Source organism: Dioscorea cayenensis, chromosome 7, assembly GCF_009730915.1.
Source record: "Dioscorea cayenensis subsp. rotundata cultivar TDr96_F1 chromosome 7, TDr96_F1_v2_PseudoChromosome.rev07_lg8_w22 25.fasta, whole genome shotgun sequence".
Taxonomy (NCBI): domain Eukaryota; kingdom Viridiplantae; phylum Streptophyta; class Magnoliopsida; order Dioscoreales; family Dioscoreaceae; genus Dioscorea; species Dioscorea cayenensis.
In genome coordinates, this window is record NC_052477.1 from 6,514,473 (window position 1) to 6,537,641 (window position 23,169).

The 23,169-nt window shown below is 32.8% G+C and overlaps 2 protein-coding genes and 1 long non-coding RNA gene across 3 annotated transcripts; 1 reads left to right on the top strand and 2 right to left on the bottom strand.

Moving 5' to 3' along the window:
• Positions 1-637: 637 nt before the first annotated feature.
• On the top strand, positions 638-7,449 carry LOC120264261 (serine--tRNA ligase-like). Its single transcript, XM_039272061.1, has 10 exons — positions 638-867; positions 942-1,012; positions 1,085-1,246; positions 1,331-1,436; positions 3,593-3,786; positions 5,974-6,077; positions 6,253-6,436; positions 6,514-6,691; positions 6,820-7,029; positions 7,103-7,449. The coding sequence occupies exons 1-9, from the start codon at positions 735-737 to the stop codon at positions 7,017-7,019; spliced, it is 1,332 nt and encodes a 443-aa protein (XP_039127995.1). The 5' UTR covers positions 638-734; the 3' UTR covers positions 7,020-7,029; positions 7,103-7,449.
• Positions 7,450-11,857: 4,408 nt separating this feature from the next.
• Positions 11,858-14,664, bottom strand: LOC120265889. Its single transcript, XR_005537788.1, has 3 exons — positions 14,507-14,664; positions 12,262-12,336; positions 11,858-12,147 (listed from the first exon to the last, which is right to left on the bottom strand). It is a non-coding gene; the product is annotated as an uncharacterized LOC120265889 (long non-coding RNA).
• Positions 14,665-18,808: 4,144 nt separating this feature from the next.
• Positions 18,809-22,550, bottom strand: LOC120265036. The gene is made up of 3 exons (XM_039272965.1): positions 22,468-22,550; positions 20,640-21,042; positions 18,809-18,949 (listed from the first exon to the last, which is right to left on the bottom strand). The coding sequence occupies exons 1-3, from the start codon at positions 22,548-22,550 to the stop codon at positions 18,809-18,811; spliced, it is 627 nt and encodes a 208-aa protein (XP_039128899.1).
• Between the last annotated feature and the right edge of the window lie 619 nt (positions 22,551-23,169).

Sequence of the window (23,169 nt, forward strand, 5' to 3'; positions counted from 1 at the left end):
CATTCTATAAAAATTTAATACTCTAAGGTATTTTGATAATATTAGTATATAATTTTATTTTGGTATAATTTTCTAAACAGTCCTTTTATTTTTTTCAAATTTACCCTTTAAATTCCTTTATATTGAATTGTAACATTTTGGTCTCTTTACACTTTTAATTTAGTCATTATTAGTTCCCCTAAACCCTAAACCCTAATTCTAAACCATCAAAGGGACTAGCATGACTAGTATCAAAGGGACTAGCATAACAAGTAGATGAACTAAAAAGTTATAATTTGCCAACGACCTTGGGGTCTATTGGTACACGAGTCGCCGATAGAGCTCTCACCGAGTGAGAGTTCGATTCTCGGAGTCGAGGGCACATTTCCTGAGTGTGCATCATGTGTCAGACGGGTGGTTTTCGCATTTGCGACAGTCTGTGTCCCTCACTTGTTCCACTCGAGGCCAGGCACGCCCCCTCGGGTCTCTAGTGGGTCGCCCACTCCTCTTTCCCAAAAGTTATAATTTAAAATGAAGAACTACAATATTAAAGTTTAAAAAAAAAAACTATCTAGAGAATTACACTTTTTATTTTCTGTTATTTTTAAACCAAAACACAAAAACGCTTGAGAATTTCTTTTTATTAGATACGGCCCCATCCAAGGTTTAAGCCTTGCTCGAAGAGGTTGGCATCAGCGCTCGAAGAAGTCGGCGGACTCATTTGCGCGTTTTCCTCATCGACCACGACCGCAGAGATGCTGGATATCAATATCTTCAGGGCCGAGAAAGGCTTCGATCCCGAGCGCATCCGCGAGTCTCAGCGCCGCCGCTTCTCCTGCGTCGAGGTCGTCGACGAGATCATCAGCCTCGACAAAGAATGGCGGCAGCGTATGCATCCTCCACTTCCTCTCTTCTTATCTCTGTGGTTAACTCTTCTCATTTCGATCTTGGTGTTTTTGCAGGTCAATTCGAGTTGGAGAATCTCAGAAAAGACTTTAATCGAATCAACAAGGAGGTTGCACGCCTCAAAATTGTAAGTTTCTTTGACGTTCTAAGCTGTGATTTGGGAAAAAGCAGGGTTTTTTTTATTGTTTGATTGGTGCAGGCGAAGGAGGATGCGACGGAGATGATAAATAGCACTAATGAGAACAAGAAATTGACTGCCGAGAAGGAGATTGAGGTTCAACAGGCGAAGGCTGCGCTTGATTCTAAGCTTGAGACGATTGGCAATCTTGTGCATGACTCTGTTCCTGTTAGCAATGATGAGGTTCGCCTGTGAGCAGACATCTTGCTTTTCGTTCTTTTGATGTTTATTGTGTTCTGTGGAGATTAATTTGACTATGTTTTGCAGGCAAACAATGAAATAGTTCGAGTATGGGGCGATAGACGTATGGAAGAAAAGTTGAAGAATCATGTTGATCTTGTCAAGCTTCTTGACATTGCTGATCTTGAGAAAGGTATGCTCAGTTGCAGCAAAGTTGTAATTTGACTTAGTTGTTTACACCATTGACTGCACTTCGTTTGGCAACTTAAGCTTTTATGCGTATGGTGTTCATTTCAAGACTACATTCTTATGCCTTTCTACCATGGTAATTACAGTTTATAATATTATAGCTTGTGTATTTGTTTTTCCTATAATTTGCGTTATTCGATCTGCTTCTACTGCACATTGTCATTCATTGCACATATCTAGGATCTTAAAGGCTTCAGTTACTGATACGTGTTGAACTAGCTGCGTGCATGAGTCTTATAGGTACATGTTTACCTTGGATCCAAGATCTTTTCTGAAAATCGAAATATATGATTTGGTCTATGCTGCAGCATGGCAATCTAGTTTGTTGATGTTGCAATTACTCCTGTGACCCTAGTTGATCATGCTACATGGTTTCATCTGCATTCTGCATTTCGTTGGATTGCAAATTTTTATTCCGTATGAAATGACAAGAATCAATAATGATCAGAAGACAATATTGAGTAATTGTTTTTGAAGAGACGCTTCATTGGCAAGTTTTCATCTTACCTTTGATGACCAATTAAATGTGGATTTCTTGTTTACCCTTGAACAAACCTGCATCTTGTCCTATACATATTTCATTCAAATGTATATTCTCCATATTACAAAATCCCTGGATTGGCAGTTTTCATTGTATAACTAATTGCTTCTAATCATATTAACCATTAGTTCCTGAAACAGTCAATTAAGGCTGATATGGGAATTTTTTAACCAAAAACAATAGCTATTTGCTTCCAATCAAATAAATCAATAGTTCCTTGCATAGTCAATTAAGGCTGATCCAGGAATTTTTATTTTAACCAAAAACATAGCCATTTGCTTCCAATCAAACAAATTAATAGTTCCTATCACAGTTGAGTAGTGCTGATATGAGAACTTTTTTTTTAACTAAAAGCAGTAACTATTTGCTTCCAATCAAATAAATCAATAGTTCCTACATAGTGACAAGTAACACTGGTATGGGAAGTTTTTGAACATAACCAATGCCAATCTTATATTGTTGATGTTACCTTGTGGCTGTTGTAGAAATGCTAATCTCCGTAGATGCTTTTGAGTAGCTATTGGTATGTACATAATTGAGACATCACATCAAAACCCTAATCTTTGAATTCAAAATGTGAAGTTTTTTGAGCCATTGACTACTCAGGCTTCCATCTCCATGCTTGCACATCCCAACCAATTTTTATTGTTTCCTTTTGTCACATGATTAACAAACTAAATGTTTTGAATTTTATCTATGTAGAAGATCCTTAATGGTCATCATAGATATTATGGAATTATTTCTCTCTATGCATATAGGGCTAAGTTTAATATTAGAAATATTTACTGCTCCCAGCAATGCCACATCCATGAAAATTGCAAGTGATGGAATAATGGAGTAACATTGAAGACAGTTTCTTGAAGTTTGTCATCCTCATTATGTTTGTCATATTTAGGAGGCATGGACATCTCTTTCTATGGTCTTGCATTCTTCACATATGAATTAGCATGAATCATTTTGAATCGTTGTGACTTGGGACAATAAACCTTTAGTTTTAATGGATGAAAATTTTCATCCTGATTATCTTAAAAAGAAAAGGCATGAGACTTCTCTTCCTATGCTTATACATTCTCACATATGAACTAGTAGTAATGGTTTTTTTAATTGACTCATTAGGACCATGGGCAAGAAACCTTCTTCATACTTTCTTAAAGACATCAGCTTGTTAAACTTGTGAACAGTGAAATTATATATACTTCTCTAATATAAATAAGGCTGGTATCTGAGAGTCAAACATGGAAACTCATAGAAAAGTGGGCTTTTACAGTAAAAAACCATAGTTTGGAGTATGTTCAATTGAACAATTTTTTGTTGATGTTAAGTAAGCGTAGGTGATCTTTGTCTTCTGACATCAAACTGTCAAGAATCAAACATCAATTTCTAGATGGCAGGTGCTTATCAAGCTTAGCTATCCCTTTTTCCTTCTTCATAATTGTGTTTTTGTTGCTAAAAGGGCACATTGGGTTTCAAATGACATTTGATCTTTTCTGCGCTTTTCAAATGACTTCTTAGCACAGTATGATCTACTTAATGAATACAATGCTACTTGGGTTGTTTAGGTGCTGATGTGGCGGGAGGAAGAGGTTTCTATTTGAAAGGTGAAGGTGTTCTACTAAATATGGCACTAATAAACTTTGGGTTAGCATTTTTGAGAGAAAGGAAGTATGTTCCGATGCAAACGCCCTTTTTCATGAGAAAAGATATTATGGGAAAATGTGCACAATTAGCTCAATTTGATGAAGAGCTATACAAGGTTTGTTTACTAACTCTACTCTGATCAATGAATATTACAGATATTCTGTTTTTCATTGTGGTATTTATAATCTATGTTGAGTGGTAATACATCTTGTTTCTTAAACTAAACCAAATCTTCATCAATATTTTGGCTGAAAGGATAATATCTTACAGTCATATATTCTTTAAAGGCATCTTGTTTCCGAGGTGTTTTTTTACTCAAGAAATATATTAATAATGTGAGAATATTGATTGACGTGGGATAATTGTTTGGTTATGTTAGTTGGAAGGTTTAATTATGCCAACCAAAGACTTTATTGGGATGTCATTGTGGGTTTGGTTCATTTGGAAAATGCGTTATCCTGTAATACATTTGCTAGAGCGGGAACAAGAACTGAAATATAATAACTTAATGTGACATGGTTTTTTAGTATACAAATTTTATAAAGCTACATGAAGTAGACAACATTTTTGAGTTTAGTTTATAGATATTCAGGTCTAAATATTTAGGACCTGTCAGGTCCAGAAATTTATGTACCTTTCCAACTTCTTTATGCTGTTTTCAGCTTCACTTCCACTTACAAAAAAGTGCTTATAGATATGAGGATCTGGTATTGCTTGTGCTTTTGGCATACTTCCTATATGTAATGTAAGTGATGTGAAAATCACTCTTGGATGCCTGGTTTTGAAATATGGTGGGGACGGAAACAGTCTGGTTTTTGTTGGCAGTGAGCATGATGGTTCTAATTTTCTTGATTTAGCAATGAGCTCTTACACACATTTGCTATGATGTGCTAACTCAAGATGGGGACCTATGCCCATTAGAGGATGTGGATGTATTCGATCGGTTACTCTTTTTGAGCTCCATGTTCCATAGTAAGTACTGGGTTTGGAAGTGAGGAAAGCTCTAGAACTGTTGGAGAAGAAATATTTTACTTTTATGGTTTTTTTTTCCTAAAAGAGAATCAATCAAGTAAAAGTGCTTTTATTAGTTTGAATCTAATTTAAATGGTTCCTGGATTTTTGAGAAATGGTTGTAGGGTTGCACCATCAAGTGGACAATGAGGAAGTTGATAGGAATTAAAGGAAAACAATTGAAGATTTATTGATAATTGAATCAAAGAAGACCAAAGCTTGGCCTGTAATTCGAGATGCAAGCCAACCTCTTCAATGCCTAACTACTAAGAACAAAAAGAACAAACCACAGCATGATCCCCATATGACTACTTTATCTCCTATTTATACTTAAACCCTAAAAAGCTAAATTACTATAGTGTATGGCTTCAATTGGTTCTGCACCTATCTCCTATTTACATTGTTACAAAAAGCTAATGAAAATCATCTGCTATTTATACCCCTAACTGACTTTTTTTAATTTCTGATTGACTAAATGTAGTGTTGTATGGATTGGGCTAGTAATTGCAGGAAGCAAAATGAAAAAGTTGTGGCTTGAGAATTGTTCAGGGTTTGGAGATTTAATTTAAGAGAAAAAGAAGAAGTCTTTCAAAGAAACAGAAGAAAAGTAAATAAATACGAAGAGTGCAATACTTTTCTTTGATATGATCTGTTTAATTAGCAGATGATTTTCATTGACTTTTTGTAACAATGTAACTTTTGTCCATCTGAACTATAGCGTATGGCTTCAATTGGTTCTGCACCTATGCATTGTTTAAGGTGATATTTGGTAGAAATGGTGACATTAACATACAATTTTGCAATTGACAATTATGGAGTATTCTTCTCAAATTGGCTTGTGGACTTCTTTGAAGACTTGGTAAACAAATGAAGGAGGGAGCTTATGGGTTTCAGAGAACTGAATTGCAGATATTGTTTTCGTTTTGAAAGTTTGGTGTAGAGGCCATCATTTTACTCTCATGACTAATTGAAAAATTAAAGAAAGATAAGAACCTTGTTGGTTCATGAATTAGATACATAGAAGGGTGATCTTTTTAGCCTCGGGAAAAATGTTCGTGTCAAGTGGATTAGAAGTTTAGTCTTGGTTGTTATTACTGTTTGTAAGACCGGTATACATATGTGCTGCTCATGACAATATTCTGATTGATTGATTTTGTGGACAGTTCACCCTAAGAACTATTTGTCATATAGGAAGATGTAGTTGTGATGTGTTATCCAACTTCTTGCACAATCTGCTAATTTTAACCAAGTGTGCTGTTTTCTGAAACCTTTCTAATATGCTATTCAACAGGTTACTGGTGATGGGGATGATAAGTACCTGATTGCTACTGCTGAACAGCCATTATGTGCTTACCATTTGAATGATAGAATCTATCCACAGGATTTGCCAATTAGGTATGTACTATTGCTGTACGTCATATCTTGAATCTGAAAATTCCAACAAGATTAAAAAAAAAAAGAACACCAGCTAGATCTTAGATCAGATCTACGAAAACAAAAATTAGTGCCAAGGTGTATGCTCAGAAACCGGAGATTGTTTTTGTTTCTGTTTTGTTATTTACTTGATCAGATACGCGGGATACTCAACTTGCTTCCGGAAAGAGGCTGGTTCACATGGTCGGGACACGTTGGGCATTTTCAGGGTCCATCAGTTTGAGAAAGTGGAGCAATTCTGTATAACCAGCCCAAATGACAATGATTCATGGGAAATGCACGAGGAAATGTTGAAGAACTCAGAGGACTTCTACAAGGAGGTGCGGTCTTGTGAAATCAATTCAATTTAGGATATTTCCAGTAAAATCAAATTTAACATTTGTTTTGATTATTGTAGCTAAATCTCCCCTATCAAGTTGTCACAATCGTGTCTGGTGCTTTGAATGATGCAGCCGCCAAGAAATATGATTTGGAAGCTTGGTTTCCTGCATCAAAGACTTACAGGGAGCTCGTCTCTTGTTCTAATTGCACTGACTACCAGTCGAGGAGACTAGGGATAGGATGTGGGCAGAAAAAAGGCAAGATTTCTCCCCACTGCTTCCTTTCATAAGTAGCTCTAATGGAATTAGGGAAAGTCTATTCTTCAGTTTCTATTTTTTGGACATATGTTCTAAGCTATCGTGTGCTGTTCTGGCTTGACTGCAGAATGATGAACAAGCAAAACAATATGTCCATATCCTGAATTCTACCTTGACTGCAACTGAAAGGACCATTTGCTGTATCCTTGAGAACTATCAGAGGGAAGATGGGATTGAAATTCCTACAGTCTTGAGGCCATTCATGGGTGGCCAGGAGTTCTTGAGTTTTAAGTCTGCTCCAGAAACCAAGGCTAAGAAACCCTAATAAGGCCAAGGTAATCTTTTTATTCACTTTTTATTATTCTTTTGTACATGTTTAATGTATAATTTTTTTCTTTGATTGTATAGGGAAATGCTGGTTTGCAAGCAGCACAACAGAAGTGACCAACTTTTGAAGTTTGGCAAATTGTGCCAAGTTTGCATTATTGAGCTGGTTGTATCAATCTTATAGAAAATTCATACTGAATTTTCCAAAAGCATCTAAAGAAGTGCGGCTGTCTTTGTTGCCCAACGGCGGATGACACAGGAGTGTAGAAATGCATGAGCACTTTTACTGTTTTTTTTTTGTAATAAGTAACGTTTATTAAGGTATTTTGATTATTGTGATGAAACAAAATCTAGTACCCTCATCATGGTAATTGCAGGTGTATGACTTTAATTATTGTGTGATTTTATTAAGGTGTCTTTTGTTGTCATTCGCATGGTCAGAACTCTTGCTTATGGCTTAGGTGGTTTGTTTTTGTTTTTTAATGCTAAAACAATTGGTAACATGCCGGTTACATTAAGATAATATAATGAAGATTGGATTTATTTTTTAGCACGTTAGAATGGCAGAAGACAACTCTAGAATGATTTATTTTATACTATTTCATTGTGTGTGTGAGAATTCATGTGGTGCATGATAAATGAATATTTTGTTTTATTTTTCTAAATTCCAACGTTAGAAAATATGTATGCGAGAAGATAGAATTTGGAAGATAATTTTTGTATTTTGTACCCTTTCAAAATATGGTATATATTTTGACCCATGGGAAGTTTTGGTCCATGGTAAACGTGAACCGTTTTAAGGTCCTGGTTGGTTGGTTGGTTGCAGAGGACGGAAAGTAAGCGAGAGAAAAGATAAAAGAGAGTCAGAGAGAGAGAGAGAGAGAGAGAGAGGGGCAATAGTACCTTGGAATAGTGGAGGGTTGGACTGGGTTAGAAAATGGGTGGTAGTTTGGTTTTAAAAAACAAAAAAATCCCCCCGCGGGGCCGGACAAATCCCCCCGGCGCCCCCCCCACCAGGGGGGGCGGGTCTGTGCATTACATTTTGTTGTTCATCACTATTAGTAACACTATTGATAGCACTCTTGATGCATACTGTTTACTTCATTATTTTTATCATTGTATGATGTGCAACAGTTATATTATACAGATGTCCGTTGAGTGCTTATCTACAGACGTCTAAAGAAGACTGACCCTCTCTATATATAAAACTATTTATTTTATAAAATAAGTTTTTGAAGAACAGAATTTATTAAAGTTTTTTGGGTTTCTTTTCAAATATTGAGGAGGCTATGTAATTTATTGCAATTGATTTTATTAAAAGAAATTGTTCATATCATCCCTCCAACTTTCTCACTTGATCAAAAAATCCCTAAACTATTTCATTTCTCCAAAAAGTTATTTTTCCGATACCATCTAATAGCTTATTTTTCCGTACTTTTGTCAGAAATGTCCATCAGTGATTTTAAACGGAAACACAAAATAGTAAATAAGAAACTAAAATATTAAACAAAAAATTTATATTTTAAATGAAAACTTATGTAGTTACCCGTAAACACACAATGTTAAATAAAAATATACTTAATAGAAGGGAAATATATTTCGTAAGTTAAGCAAAATTGGATTTTTTAAATAAAATAAATTGATGCAGGGACTAAAAATAAGTAAACTGAAAAAGGAAGAACTGTAGTGAAAATTAAAATGTCAAAGGATATTTGAAAAGTTGGAAGAGCTAATAAATAATTTTTCGTTTTATTAAATTATATTTTGAAAGTTTTAATTTAGGAGAATGCGCTATATGCTCTATATTTTGAAAGTTTTAGTTTAGGAGAATGCCCTATATGCCACTGATTTTCATGTACATTGTGTTTAAAGGAGATACCAATTAGAGACTCAATTAGTGAAATACACATTTGGCCCAGCCCGGCAAAACCCGTCGGATCAGCTGACCCAGTGAGCCGGGTTGGGGTTTTCCAACCCGGTGGGTTGATAATTTTTTTTTTTTTAATTTTTAACAAAAATTTTATTAAAATAACCGGTCTTTAGAGGGTTCAAACCGGCGACCTCTACCCGAGAGAGGCATGCTTTAACCAACTCATCCAACATTTGATGTTGATTTATATATATATATAGTGAATATTAATTAATTAAAAAATATTTTTTTGTATTTTGTCTATGCAAAGTAAATATAACCTAAAATCTTATAATTGATGTAAGTAAACATTGGGCATCATCATGTTATTATATTTTTATCTTTGTAATGTTGTCTCTAAAATCTTAAACCATAATCATATTTGGTTTCTATAATTAGGTGGTTAAACCATAATTATGTATAATTCGTTCTACAACAATTTTATGTATTTCTTTTAATATAACCTCCAAAATCCTAAACATATTATTAAGTTAAAATCATAATACTCAATCTTGATTAATAAATAATTAAATTAACATATTAACATATCAATAAATTTTTTTTTCCTACAACATAGTTTATAAAAATAAAATTTTTAACTATAAATTTTTATTAATCTTCATATTAACAATATATTTTAATAAAAAATTTAAATTAGGACAAAAATATCAATTATAAGATTATATTAACAATTGTCATATTATAATATAACCATTAATATTTTAAAATTGGTTAGATTTATCATTTCTATATTTAGCTATTTTATAATATTAAAAATAAAATTAATGGTTCTCTAATATATTTAAATTTAATTCCCATCAACTAATATCCAGTTTTAAAAATGTTACTAAAACATTATATAATAAGTTTTTAATAAAATGAATTAATAACTACAAAAGTTTTTTATTATTTCAATTTATTTGAAATTATCATAAGTATTTTAAAAAATTTTAAAACTTTAATTAAATTTATGGCAATATATATATATATATATATATATATATATATATATATATATATATATATATATATATATATATATATATATATATATATATATAATAGTTAACAAGGTTATAGCCTCATGACACCAACACACTTATAACAACATCATTCTAACCAATCTATCAATGTATTTTGAGTTGACATTGTTTCTTTACTAAAAGATATAAACAATAAATGTATTTTATACTACTTACATTTAGTCCCACATCATTTAGGATGAAAAAATGACCATATGAATTGCCTATAAAAGCAATGGCAACTATCCCAAATCTTTTTGTGATTTTTTTCACATTTCTTTTATTTTAAATTATATTTTACAATTTTATTTAAATAAATAACCCCCAAGGTGACGTGTGACCCACCGGATCGGCCTGGCCAACCAGGCCGGCTGGTCAGCACAAATGGCCGGGCCCGGTTAACCGGCCCGTGCCCCCCTCTACATGGGGGGCACTTACGGACCATTTTTATATATATATATATATAAATAGTTTGGTGTCATAAAGCCGAGCCAATAGAGATCTCCCACCGGAATACGGATAACTATTACTCATGTTTTTGATAATTTTATTCAAAATATTTTTTTTAACCACTAAGTACAAAGAAGATTTTATTTGTATTTTTTTATCATTTATTTTGTTTGAATCCATGCTAAAAAAAATTTGAAGACGCATGTGGTGGTAGAGAATGTCATCCTCTAACCAAACACCCAAGCTTTTTTTTCTTTGTTAAAATAATAAAAATAAAATGAAAGATTATTTTTTACTTTTTTTGTTTTTCAATATATATACCCCTCTTCATCCCATTATTTTGTATTTAGTGTCATTTTATTTATTTCAATTGTCATTAGCAAACATTATAAAGAAAAATTTCTATCATTCAATATTACAAGTCATTGTTTTTTTTTGTCAAAATATCAAAATAATCCTTCTGTTATTTAAATTTCGCCCTTTTAATCTCTCTAATATAAAATCTTTATTTTTGATTTCTTTATTTTCATATTTAGAAATTTTCAGTTCAATCATTGACGTCCCTTACTCCATTCGTCTAGTCTAGTGTTTGCTGATGTGGCTTTCTCAATATTAAAAAATTATTAATAAATGAGATAAATTTAGGAGTAATATTAAATTATTAATAGTTTTCGGATCCCTTGTTATTTGGGATCCGAATCCAATCCCTCTAAATCTCTAACAATGAGGAGAGCCCGATCGTGAAGAACTCTCGCCAATCTCCACAATCCCTACTCTGGTGATCTCTACCCTTCTGAATCTAGCGAACCCCAAAACTTCGAGCACAATGACCTCCATCACTATTATACGGCATGACGGCCTTCGCTAGCAGCTCGAGCACCCTTGTGCACGAGACCTTCCCACCGTTTCTCTGATCAAGTATGCCTCTCTCCTTAATAGATCCATAGTTCAAGATTTTTGCATTTGTTACATCATATTGGTTGTAGTTTGTAGTTTGTAGTTTGTAGTTCGTGGGTATTATTGTGATAGTTATAGTTTAATTTGTTGAGGGCTTCAAAAGGTCTTTGTGGTTGGTCATGCTTGAGCAATGATAAATACAAAATTTAGGTTGATATTCTAACATTTTCTCTTTTCATTGTAGTGTTGTTGAGGGCTTCAAAAAGTGTTTGTGGTTTACTTGGAGATAGAGGTCATCACAATTCTAGGGCAATATATGATACTAATTTAGTTTTAGATTTAGATTTTATTTTCGCCAATGTTGTAAAAGCATGGTTGACTATAAAGAACAATTAAATTTATGTTAATTTAAAACTTATTCTATTAATTTAACAATAAACATAATTGTTAGCATGGTTAACTATAGGCTTGGTTCAATTAAGTTAACAGTTAATTTTCAAGATATTTTAAGTAAGAACAACAATGAATAAGAACAACAATTAACTATATTGTTGTGAATCCTATGATCCAATTTGATATTTAATCAACAAAACATTACAACCTTGGACAATCATCAAGGTTCGCATAGCATTTATCAAGTTTGAGATAAATATAAACCATTCTCAAAAAACAAAAAAAAATCTCTACAGACAGAATGCTTCCTTCCTTCAAGGTTGAGGGGTTTCAGTAAAAACATAATTTATCCTACTTTGTTGTGTTGGTAAATCCACAACTTCTTCTATTGTGGAGCCTTGGCAACTTTCTCCATTTTGGTTGTTGGTTGCAACAAGTTTTTTATTCATTCTAGCCTGTCATCAATAAGCACCAAAGATGATATATTAATATATATTACCAATTAAATGTTAAATGCATGTTGATTTTTTTTGTAACACTATATTTAAATTTAGAAAAGATATTACAACCAATTCTTCAGCAGTAACGAATGATGAACCATGTGGAACTTCTCTTCCAATAATTAATTCTCCAGTGCGAGCACCCTACAACATTGAAAGAGCATATTTGATTTGTTTGCAACTCGCAAGCAAAAATTGATTCCTTATAAGGAAAAAATCATGACAAATAGCATATTCTTATCAAGAACATTTTCCACTTTTGTTCCTTTCAAACAGCAAATTGGTTTTCTCAACTATGAATTGTGCATTCTTAAATAGTAGGTCAAAGTCAAGACATTATTTTTTAAAGCCCACACTGAAAGTAATGCCAACTAAATTACCAAAAACAACAATAAGAATTATGTGAATTGTCCATTCTTAAAAAATAGGTCAAAATCATTTGAATTTTTTTAAAATTTTCTTCTATCTTTCATCTCTTTTTTTTTTTTTAATTAAGGAGTTGATTCTGAAGCAATATGATAGCCTTAAGTGAACTAGTGCCAACTTACTTCAGACAATACTAGTCCTCTAATAGTAAATAAAATGGTCTCACAACCATGAATTATGCATTCTTAAAGAGCAGGATAGAATCAGGATGTTACAAGTTTACACTAAAACTATATCAAATCAAATCCAAATGCAACAGTAAAATCTTGTCACCATTACAAAATTCATCAGTCTCTGGAATGTTCATTCCTAAACAGCAAGACATAATCAAGAGAATTTTTTTTTACAAGTCTACATTGAAACTAGTGCCAACCGAATCCAAATTCAACAATAAAAAACCTTGTGACCACTACACTATTTCAATATTCTTCATATGAACTAACATCAACAATTTGGGCATTAACCATCCTGTTTAAATCATCTTCCAAACAATTCTTCTCATTATATTTCCCCAAATCTAATGCCATATCATTTTCAAAATCAGATAACAATTCTTCTCATATAATTGTAAATAAAATGGTTTCACAACTATGAATTATGCATTCTTAAACAACAGGGCAGAATCAAAACATTTTTTTTTACAAGCCTACATTGAAACTATATCAAATGAAACACATATAACTCTAAATACACACATATGCATATGATGCTCTTGCCTCCACAACAATAATGATGGTATATAAGGAATTCAATTCAAGAAATGGAATAAATTCAAACAGCAATAAAAGATCTCAAGGAATTACATAGACACAATGTCATGTAACCAATAGACACATATAACTGTACATACACACATATAACTATATATATACATACACACATAGCTGTATATATATAGACACATACAACTATATATACATACAAACATATAACTATATATATATACATACACACGTATAGCTGTATATATATGTATATGTATATAGACATATATAACTATATATACACATACATATAACTGTGTATATGTATATATGTATATATGTATATTTGTATATAGCCACTTATAACTATATATAGATATACATTCATATAACTCTGTATATATAGACACACAGACATATATAACTTTATATATACACACATATAATTGTGTATTTGTATGTATGTATATGTATATATGTATATAGACATATATAACTATATAGATACACACATATAACTGTATGTATATATATATATATTCACATATAACTCTAAATATATGCACAAATGCATATGATGCTATTGCCTCCATAACAATAATGATGGTATGGAATTCAATTTAAGAAATGGAACAAATTCAAACAACAATAAAAGAAGATCTCAAGGAATTACATAGGCATTTAATAAACTTCTATTATTAATTCACACTTGATTCACATCGTAAAAGAAGTACATGGCTTCATAAAAAGTCCTAAGTTTGAACATATGGTCCAATTATGGTGCCCACTACTTTTGAAATAGCAAGACTAACTCATATTGTGCTCTAGGCAGTTTTATGACCTAAGTTACTACCTTGAAGAGAAATCTAATTCTCTATATATGTAGTAGACACATATAATTATATATACAAGGTGGTCCTGCACACATTTGTCATATGTAGAAACCACTACATCAAGCATGAATAAGCATGGTGAACTAAATAAAGGATTTATTAAACTATTGTGAAAGGGGATGAGGGTCTTACTAGAGCACATCCCTTTAAATATATACCAGATGTAAACCAAACCTCACATTTCACTCTATACATCATATATAATAGATATAACAACACAAATAGGCTTAATTAGATACTCTAAATGCCAATTCATACATAGAAAGGGAGTGGTGAAGGAGAGAGGTATACCTTGCCGAAGAAGCGCTGAGAAAGCCCAACGCAAGAGTGGTGGAGCCGCTTGGGAAGGCCGCTACTCCTGCAATAGTGGTGGAAGCCATTGCGCAGGTGGGTATGGAGATCACCAGAGTTGGAAGGATGGAGATCGGCGAGAGTTCTTCACAATCTGGCTCGCCTTAGTGATAGGGATTTAGAGGGATTGGATTTAGAGGTGGGCACGGGCCGTCCGAAAACCGGCCCGGCCCGTGCCCGGCCCGCCGGTTCAATGACCCGGCGGACCGGTTCATTGACCCGTAACCGGCCCGTACTGTAGACGGGCCGGTTAGGGGTTTTCCCAACCCGTGACCCGGCGGGTTGACCCGGGTCAAAACCGGTTGGGCCCGGCGGGCCGGGTCAAGCCCGGTTTAATGTTTTTGTTTGTTTTTTTTTAATACTAAGTATTTGTTGCTATGGGATTTCAACCCACGATCTTGGACTTGGATAAGAAAAACCCAACCACTTGAAAGTCTACATTTGTTTCCAATATTTATTGGAAAGAATTATATATAGATAGATGTAGGATATGGATCAAAAATATTTTTATATATTTAATTTATAAAAAAATTAAGAAACCATATAATAAATTAAAAAAGTATACAAATCAATTAGTAAAATATCAATGTATCAAACAATAAATTTTCATAAATATTTTTTTAAAAAATAATTATTTTGTTAATTGTCTTTTCTACTCATAAGACTAAATCTCTACATATACATACTCTTAAATTCTCTTAAATAAGCGACTTTTTATTTATTACATATATATTAGATTATTTTGTTTCAATTTATAAAATAAAAAAATAAAAATTACAAAAAAATTGTTTTTTTAAATTATGTAAATCAATTTATAAAAAAATATATTAGTAAAAAATATCTTTGAATAATATGGTTCACACCATATTATTTTTTGATTTCAGTAACTTTTTCAATAACAAATGACGATAATCGACAATAATAACCCCTATTGTCGAGACCAAAAGTAAAAATCTAGAGCCCAACCCTAATTATAATAAATAAATAAAGTTGATGATAACTTCAATTTAAAAAAATAAAGTAATACTACTTGATATATACATTTTATCTGACTTAAAAAAAGGTTTCTTAATAATTTAATTTGATAGATAAATAAATTAAAAATGTAGCTTTTTATCCTTTTTAAAAATTATTTTTGATATGTCATAAAAATTTTTTAAGTTATTATAAATTATTTTTAAATTTTTTTGTTGTTTGAGATTAAATTTAAAAAAATATTTTTTGTAAACTTCTTTATATTTATTTATGTTTTTAAAACTAAGACAAAAAAATTTGTAGAGCCAATTGGTTAATCTTATTTTTTTCTCACGTGAGAGGTCCCCTAGGTTCAAAACCCCATCTCAGACACAATTTTTGGGTTATTTACAAAAACCCGCCGGGTCAAAGCGGGCCTGGCCGGACCCGGCGGGTTCGTGATAAGCCGGGCCGGGTCCGGTTCATTCACAAAATGGACCCGGCCCGGCGGGCCTGCCGGGTCAACCCGGCCCGGCGGCTCTCCCCGTAGCAGGGCCGGTTCCGGATCCGGTTTCCAGTGAACCGGACCCGGGGAGTCGAGCCCGGCGGGCCCGGTTAACCGGCCCGTGCCCACCTCTAATTGGATTCAGATCCAAAAGAAGAATGGATCTAAAAACTTAGTAATTAATATTTTAATATTGCTTCTAACTTTTATCTCATTTTTTTAAATAATTTTTAATATTAAGTATGTCATATCAGACAAACACTAGATGGATGGGCTAACGGATGTTCATGATTGAATCGAAATTCCTAAATATGAAAAATAAAGGGATCAGCAGACTTTTATATTGTAGAGAGTACTGAGGCATGATTTGAATAATAGAGGGACTTTTTTTTCTATATTTTGACAAATTATATGTATTATTTATTTTGTTGAGATTAAGATTAATAAATTTCACATAATCACAAAATTGAGATCCAAAATATCCAATCTCATGAAACCCTAAGAATCACAATCCATGAAAAATCAGGAGAATAAATATTTAAATATGTGGAAGCGAACTTGAATCCAATTCACTGTGTTTCTACTCCAAAAGGGTCTTGTTCTCTCTGACATGGATGGAGAAAACTTTATGGAAATCTTATGTATGGATCGGGGACCACAACCCCTTTAGTTATTTTAATTACATCTTCATCAAATTGAAAATTATATTTGGTCTCTACACATAAATCTTATAACATTTATACTCTTTGACCCATTAAAGAATTAATTAGATCACTTTACTTGGGATTAAATAAAGAATAGCACACACACATTTAATTTTCATATGTGGCTCTATAAGTTGAAAATTTCCAACAATCTACTAATGGACCACATATATAAATTTAAATGTGCTAAACTTTATGAGAGCTCCTTGATTTGCTATTTTAAGCTTGGAGTATATCCCGACAATCTCGCCCATTACCTATATTGATATTGGACCAAAACGACTTTTGTTGCATTTAGCGCAACTAGATTTATCAATGGTCACCCATACAAAATAACTAAATCACTTAGATCAATTATGGGTGTGTAGCAGGGGAATTACATGAAATGTGAGCTGTACATGTCTACTTCCAACTTGTCATACTTTATCTTACTGAGATCAATGCTTTAACATAGATTAATAGAATTAAAAGTATTAAATTTCTTTATTTTTAATTAGAAAAGTATCTAAGCGCATGGACATAACCTAAGACAAAAATAAAGCAGCAAAATATAAAGCAATACAAAGTCACACTATAACAAGTTATCTTCATATAAATTAACACTCATGTAAGAAATATGCTTATGAAAGAATTTGGATGGTAATCACTTTGTAAGAAGATCCTCTATCATGGAGTTTGTCTCAATGCACACTACAGATATTTGTCCATTTTACACTCTTTTTTTTTTTACAACCAGGAATTTAATATCAATATGGTTTGCCTTCTATAAACTCTTGAAGTTATTGAAATATAACAATGTGGGCTTATTATCACAATTTATATTTTGAGTGGTCTTTCAACACTCTCCACAATGTGTAGCCCCTTAACAAAATTTTGTAGCCAAATTCCGTGACTAGATGCCTCATAGCATGCTACAAATTTTGTTGCCATTGTGAAAAATGCTATGATTGTTTGCTTAGTGCTCTTCTATTATATAGCTCCTACCAGTGAGCAAATGTAGCTTGATGTGGATCTTCTGCTGCCTTAGCATTCAGTATACTAAGAGTTGGAATGCCCTATGATCTACAAATGATCTGATTTCTTATATGTGAGCATATAATCTTTAGTTCTTTCCAAATACCTTATAACCCATTTGAATACTTTTCCATGATCCATTCCAGTGTTACTTAAATGTCTACCTAACATCCTAAAAATATATGCTATATCTGGCATCTCAAAATTCGTTGATAGATTTTGTGTGTGTGTGTGTGTGTGTGTGTGTGTGTCATATCACATTCCTTTATCATTTGTGGCATGTAGTATGTCATCAACATACAAAACCAGAAATATATATTTATTCCCACTGAACTTGTGGCATTCCTATATCTAAAACATTTGTCTCAAAACTGAATGAGACAATAACTTGGTGAAACTTAATTATAGTACTATTGATAGGAAGCTTGTTTCAGTCCATAAATTGATTTTATCAATTTGCAAACCATGTTCTTTGGACCACCTAATACAAAGTTTTTTGGTTGCACCGTATAAATTGTTTCATCAATGTCACCATTGAAAAATGTAGTTTTGACATCCATTTGATGAAGCTCAAGGTCTCAATGTGCAACAAGAGCCATGACTATTCTAGAAGAGTCTTTCGTATAAATTCGAGAGAAAGTCTCTTTAAAATCAATTTCTTCCTTCTGAGTAAAGCCCTTAGAAACAAGACAAATTTATGCCTTTCCACATTACCTTTAGAATCCCATTTGGTGTTAAATATCCATTTAAAACCAATGGGTTTAACATCTTCTAGTAATGGGACAAGTTCCCAAACTTTTCTTGCATAGGCTTATACTCCTCATTCATGGATTCAATCCACTTTTGAGAATTGGAACTTTTCATGGCTTGATGAAAGTTAATTGGATCATCTTCCATCATTCCAATGCTTTCCTCATGTTGCATGAGAAATACAACAAAATCATTTGGAATAACACTTCTCTTTTCTCTAGTTGATTGCCTTAATGGTACTAATTCTTGAGGTTGTTGAGTTTGTTTCTAAGGAACACTTACTTTATTATGAATGGGGAGTTCACCATATTCTGGTTAATGATTTGAATAAACTTCTTGATCAATGACAGTTATAGAAACATGCACATTATCAAAAGCTACAATAGGAACTGAAACTGATTCCATCTCCTTAAAGATTATATTTCCAACCTTATTTCTCCCACCAAACTCAACATCCTAAAAAAATGTTGCACTGCCCATTTCAAAAATTTTCTTAAGTGCAGGATCATAAAATTTGTACTCCTTAGATCACTCTGTAGAGCCAATAAAGTAGCTTGTTACTATTTTGGAGTCCAATTTTCTTTCATTTGGCTGAAAAAGTTTAACCTCAGCTGAACATCCCCAAATATGGAAATGTTTAGACTAGGCTTTCAACATGTCCAAATATGGAAATGCTTTAGTTGGCACGCTATTTAGAAAATAAGCTGTTGTTTTGAGTACTTCTCCCTAGAGGGGTTCTAGTAAGGTAGAATGGATAATCATAGACCTCATCATATCTATAAGAATCCTATTTTGTCTTTCAGCTACATCGATCATTCTAGGTGATCCTGGCATGGAGTATTCCACGTTCCTCTAGGAATTTAACAAATGGTCCTAGACGTGGTAAACTTGAATTGCCATAACTACCATAGTAATCCCTACCACGATTAGATTTGACACTCTTAATTGTTTTGTTGAGTTGGTTCTCAACTTCATCCTTAAATGTTTTAAACACATCCATAGGTTGTGATTTTTTTCATGAACAAAAATACAGAGTACCCATATCTTGAATAATCTTTTTATGAAGGATATAAAAATAATGTTGACCATTCCAATAAACTCGCAGGGAATGACTCACGAGATATTTGTATGAATCAATTCTAAAACATCTGTTGCTCTAGAGACACCCTGATTTCTTTGTTTTGGTATGTTTCATTTAATGCATTCAATACAAACATCAAATTCTATAAAAATCAAGAGAATCTAAAAATTCCATCATACATAAGTCGTTCAACTCTATTTCTAGAGATGTGGCCAAAGCGCTTATGCCACTAAATGGTTGAATATTCTTTATTAATTTTATGTCTAATACCACCTAATTTTGTATGCATTGATTCAATGTAAGATTCAACTATATCAAGTGTATATATATTGTCATAAATATTAAGAAAACTAGTTCCAATGGCATTTGCATTTGTAGACAAACTGAATAACTTGTTTCTAGATAAACAAGAGTGACCAAATTTGTCCAACTGAGAAACAAAAACCAAATTCCACCGAAAAGACGATACAATAATAGTGTCTATGAAATCCAAATAGTAACCAGTATGTAATAACAATCTAAAATGCCCTATTACCTCCACTTCTACCAATTTTCCATTGCCCCACATAGATGTCTATTTCAACATTATTTGGCTTTTGGCAGTTTTGGTAACCCTACATGGAAACATTGATGTGAGTGGTTGAAGTGGAATCTACCCACCAGGTGTTTCTAGGTACTGAACTTACCTCAAAATAGACCAAAGTAAAAGATGTACCTTTTTTTGCATGCCATACATGATATTTGGCACAATCCTTCTTCACATGTTTAGGTTTTCATAAAAAAAATCTCTTTATCTTGTTGTTGTTTCTTGGAAGGTGAATCTTTAGCAGCTTTAATTTTGTTTCTCTTTTTGCCTTTATTCTTAGAGGTGCTTGTTAAATTGACACTTTGTGTTCAATCCTGCTTCAATCTCTCTTCCTTTTGAACACATTATGAAATAAGCTCAATAAGAGTCCCTTTCTTCTTTTGCTAATAATAACTGACCTTAAATTGGTTTAATTATGCAGGGAGAGAGATCAATATCAAATGTTTGAGCAAATCAGATGCAAGCTCATGTTTTAATACCTTAAGTTTCAAAGCAAGATGAGACATTTCCTTAATATATTCCCTTATATCTCCTTTGACTTTATACTTCATAGAAATCAAGCTTTGCAAAAGCATGCTTATTTTTGCCTTATCGTTCTTGGCTAAATGTTTCTCAATTTCTACTAGGAAATCCTTAGCATTAGTTATCTCTTCAGATAACACACCTCTAAATGACTCAGGAGTGATGTGCTTAATGATCATCAGACTCATGAGATTTGAGCGATACCACTTCTCAATGTTTCTATTTTCTTTAAGAGAACTTTCATGCAAAAGAGAAGGGGGTTGCTCAATCAAAAGTGAAAGGTCTAGATTCATGCAGCTTAGAACAATAAGAGAATTTTCTATCCAATCCTTGAATTTTGTTCCAAAAAGGATAGGAATGCTATTGATATTAATAGATATTGTGAAAAACAAAAAGTTGATAAAAACAAAAATAAACAAACAATTATACGACATCAATATCTAGCAAAGAAATAATAATCAAAACAAACTCAAACAATGGCAACACTCATCATAAGATACTTAGCACAATATTAATCTCAACACTTTGGACAATTATATTAATTGGGAGTGGTGATCTTGTTGTTATGATCAAATATAATCAATAAATCATGTCCAATAATAAACTATTTTTGGATCAAATTATTATTGGCACGTAAAACTTTATAATTACCTCATATTTATCACCACAAGTGTGTATATAACTTTTCTAAATAGTAATTTTCCTTTAGGCCAGCTAATATTCGCATAAATATACATACACACAAACATTGAACATTCTTCATGAATAATCTATACAAGAGAGATAACTTTGGTTACATCTTGCTTTAACCAATTCAATTGGAATGTTGGATAACCATTTTACTAAATTCTTACTATACCCAACGCTATGTCTTTAAATGACGAGCTACTGGAAAAACTCGAAAAGAACAATGATTATTAATTATTGCAAGTGTCAAACCAACGCTTAAAATTGACATTTTGATTTATAAACAACAATTTCTATCAAAATTGTTCACAAATTATCAAATAATTCCTTATAGGAAGATTGTAACTGTTTATATAGACTTTGCAAAAAATAAATAAATCAATTTAAAAACAGAATCAAATAAAAACATAGGAGGACCAAAATAAAAAGGTGTCACGTTTCGGATTATGGTGTAAAAAATAATAATTAAAAATTTTTAAAAGTTTAAAAAAAGTGAGAATATAATAATATAAAAAGGAGTGGATAAGACCTGATTTTTGAAATAAAAAAGTTTGAAATTTAAAAATTGAAAATGAAAAATCTCATATGACGAGGGGTGTTGAGGATTTTTCGAATAGGAGAAAGACGAAGAAAAAGAGAGAAGGAGGAGGAAAAAGAGAGGGTTTGGAGAAAAACAGTTGAAGAATAGAGAGAAGAGGACGAAGAGTAGGAAAGGAAGAAGAAGTTTTGGTTCTTTACGGGGAAGGAGACGAAAAAATTTGAAGAAGAAAGATCATCGGATAGCTAAAAATTTCTCCCAAGAAATACACAATAAGAGAAATAAATGTACTATATATATATATATATATATGGTAAGAGAAAAGTCTTTATGTATGCATGATTGAGCATATGCATTCATGCCATGGCTTACATGGACCCACCGCTCATGCCATATGTTTTTTTTAAGATTAAATGCATGCCATTCACGTGTGATACTTGGCCTCTATGAAATAGATTATCAAAGCTAGCATGCATTGTTTTTATGAACATGCAAAAATGAGCGTTTTTCCTGGGTTGTAAATATAAAAAAAAGGGATTTTCTTAAAAAAAAATATATACTCTTCATCCTTCCCACATTCCTTCTCATATGGCAATGGTCCGATCTCTTCTAATTCGGATCCTGATTCGGATCGTACCGCCATTGGGCACTCGTCGGATATTGATCGGGTTTGTATAATTATCAATGAACTTTTCGTGATGGCAACATGGAGGCTGTTCCGGATACTGCAGCGTCCATATTGAAGAACCTGTTGTGATTGGCGTCCTTGATTGGTTTTGGTATGCCCACAGGCCCACCTACTACTTCCTCCGATGCTTGAAACCATGGTGGCCATGCTTGAAGAATCAAGCAAACAGAAGCTCATCACAATCAAGATCATGAAGAAGTTCAGTTTCAAAGTGGATGTCGAGACCTTCAACTGCTTGATTGGTTTGCTAGTGAGAGTTAAGCTTGGCAAAGAAGTAAGTTCCTCGTTTGCAAAGATGAAAGATCAGTACCTGCTCAATCTCCAGACCTACACTATGCTCCTCTTCGGATATTGCAAGATAAAGAATGTGTTTGAAGCTGCAAGGATCTAGAATAAGATGAACGATAATGGATTCAAGATAGATATTTTTGTTCATAATAGCATGCTTGAGGGATTGATGAGAGCATAGCGAAGGCCAGAGGCTATCAAGATGTTTTGGCTGATGAAAACTAATGGACCAAATTAAAGCCGAATGAACACATACAATGTTGATCCACGACATGTGTAGAGAGGC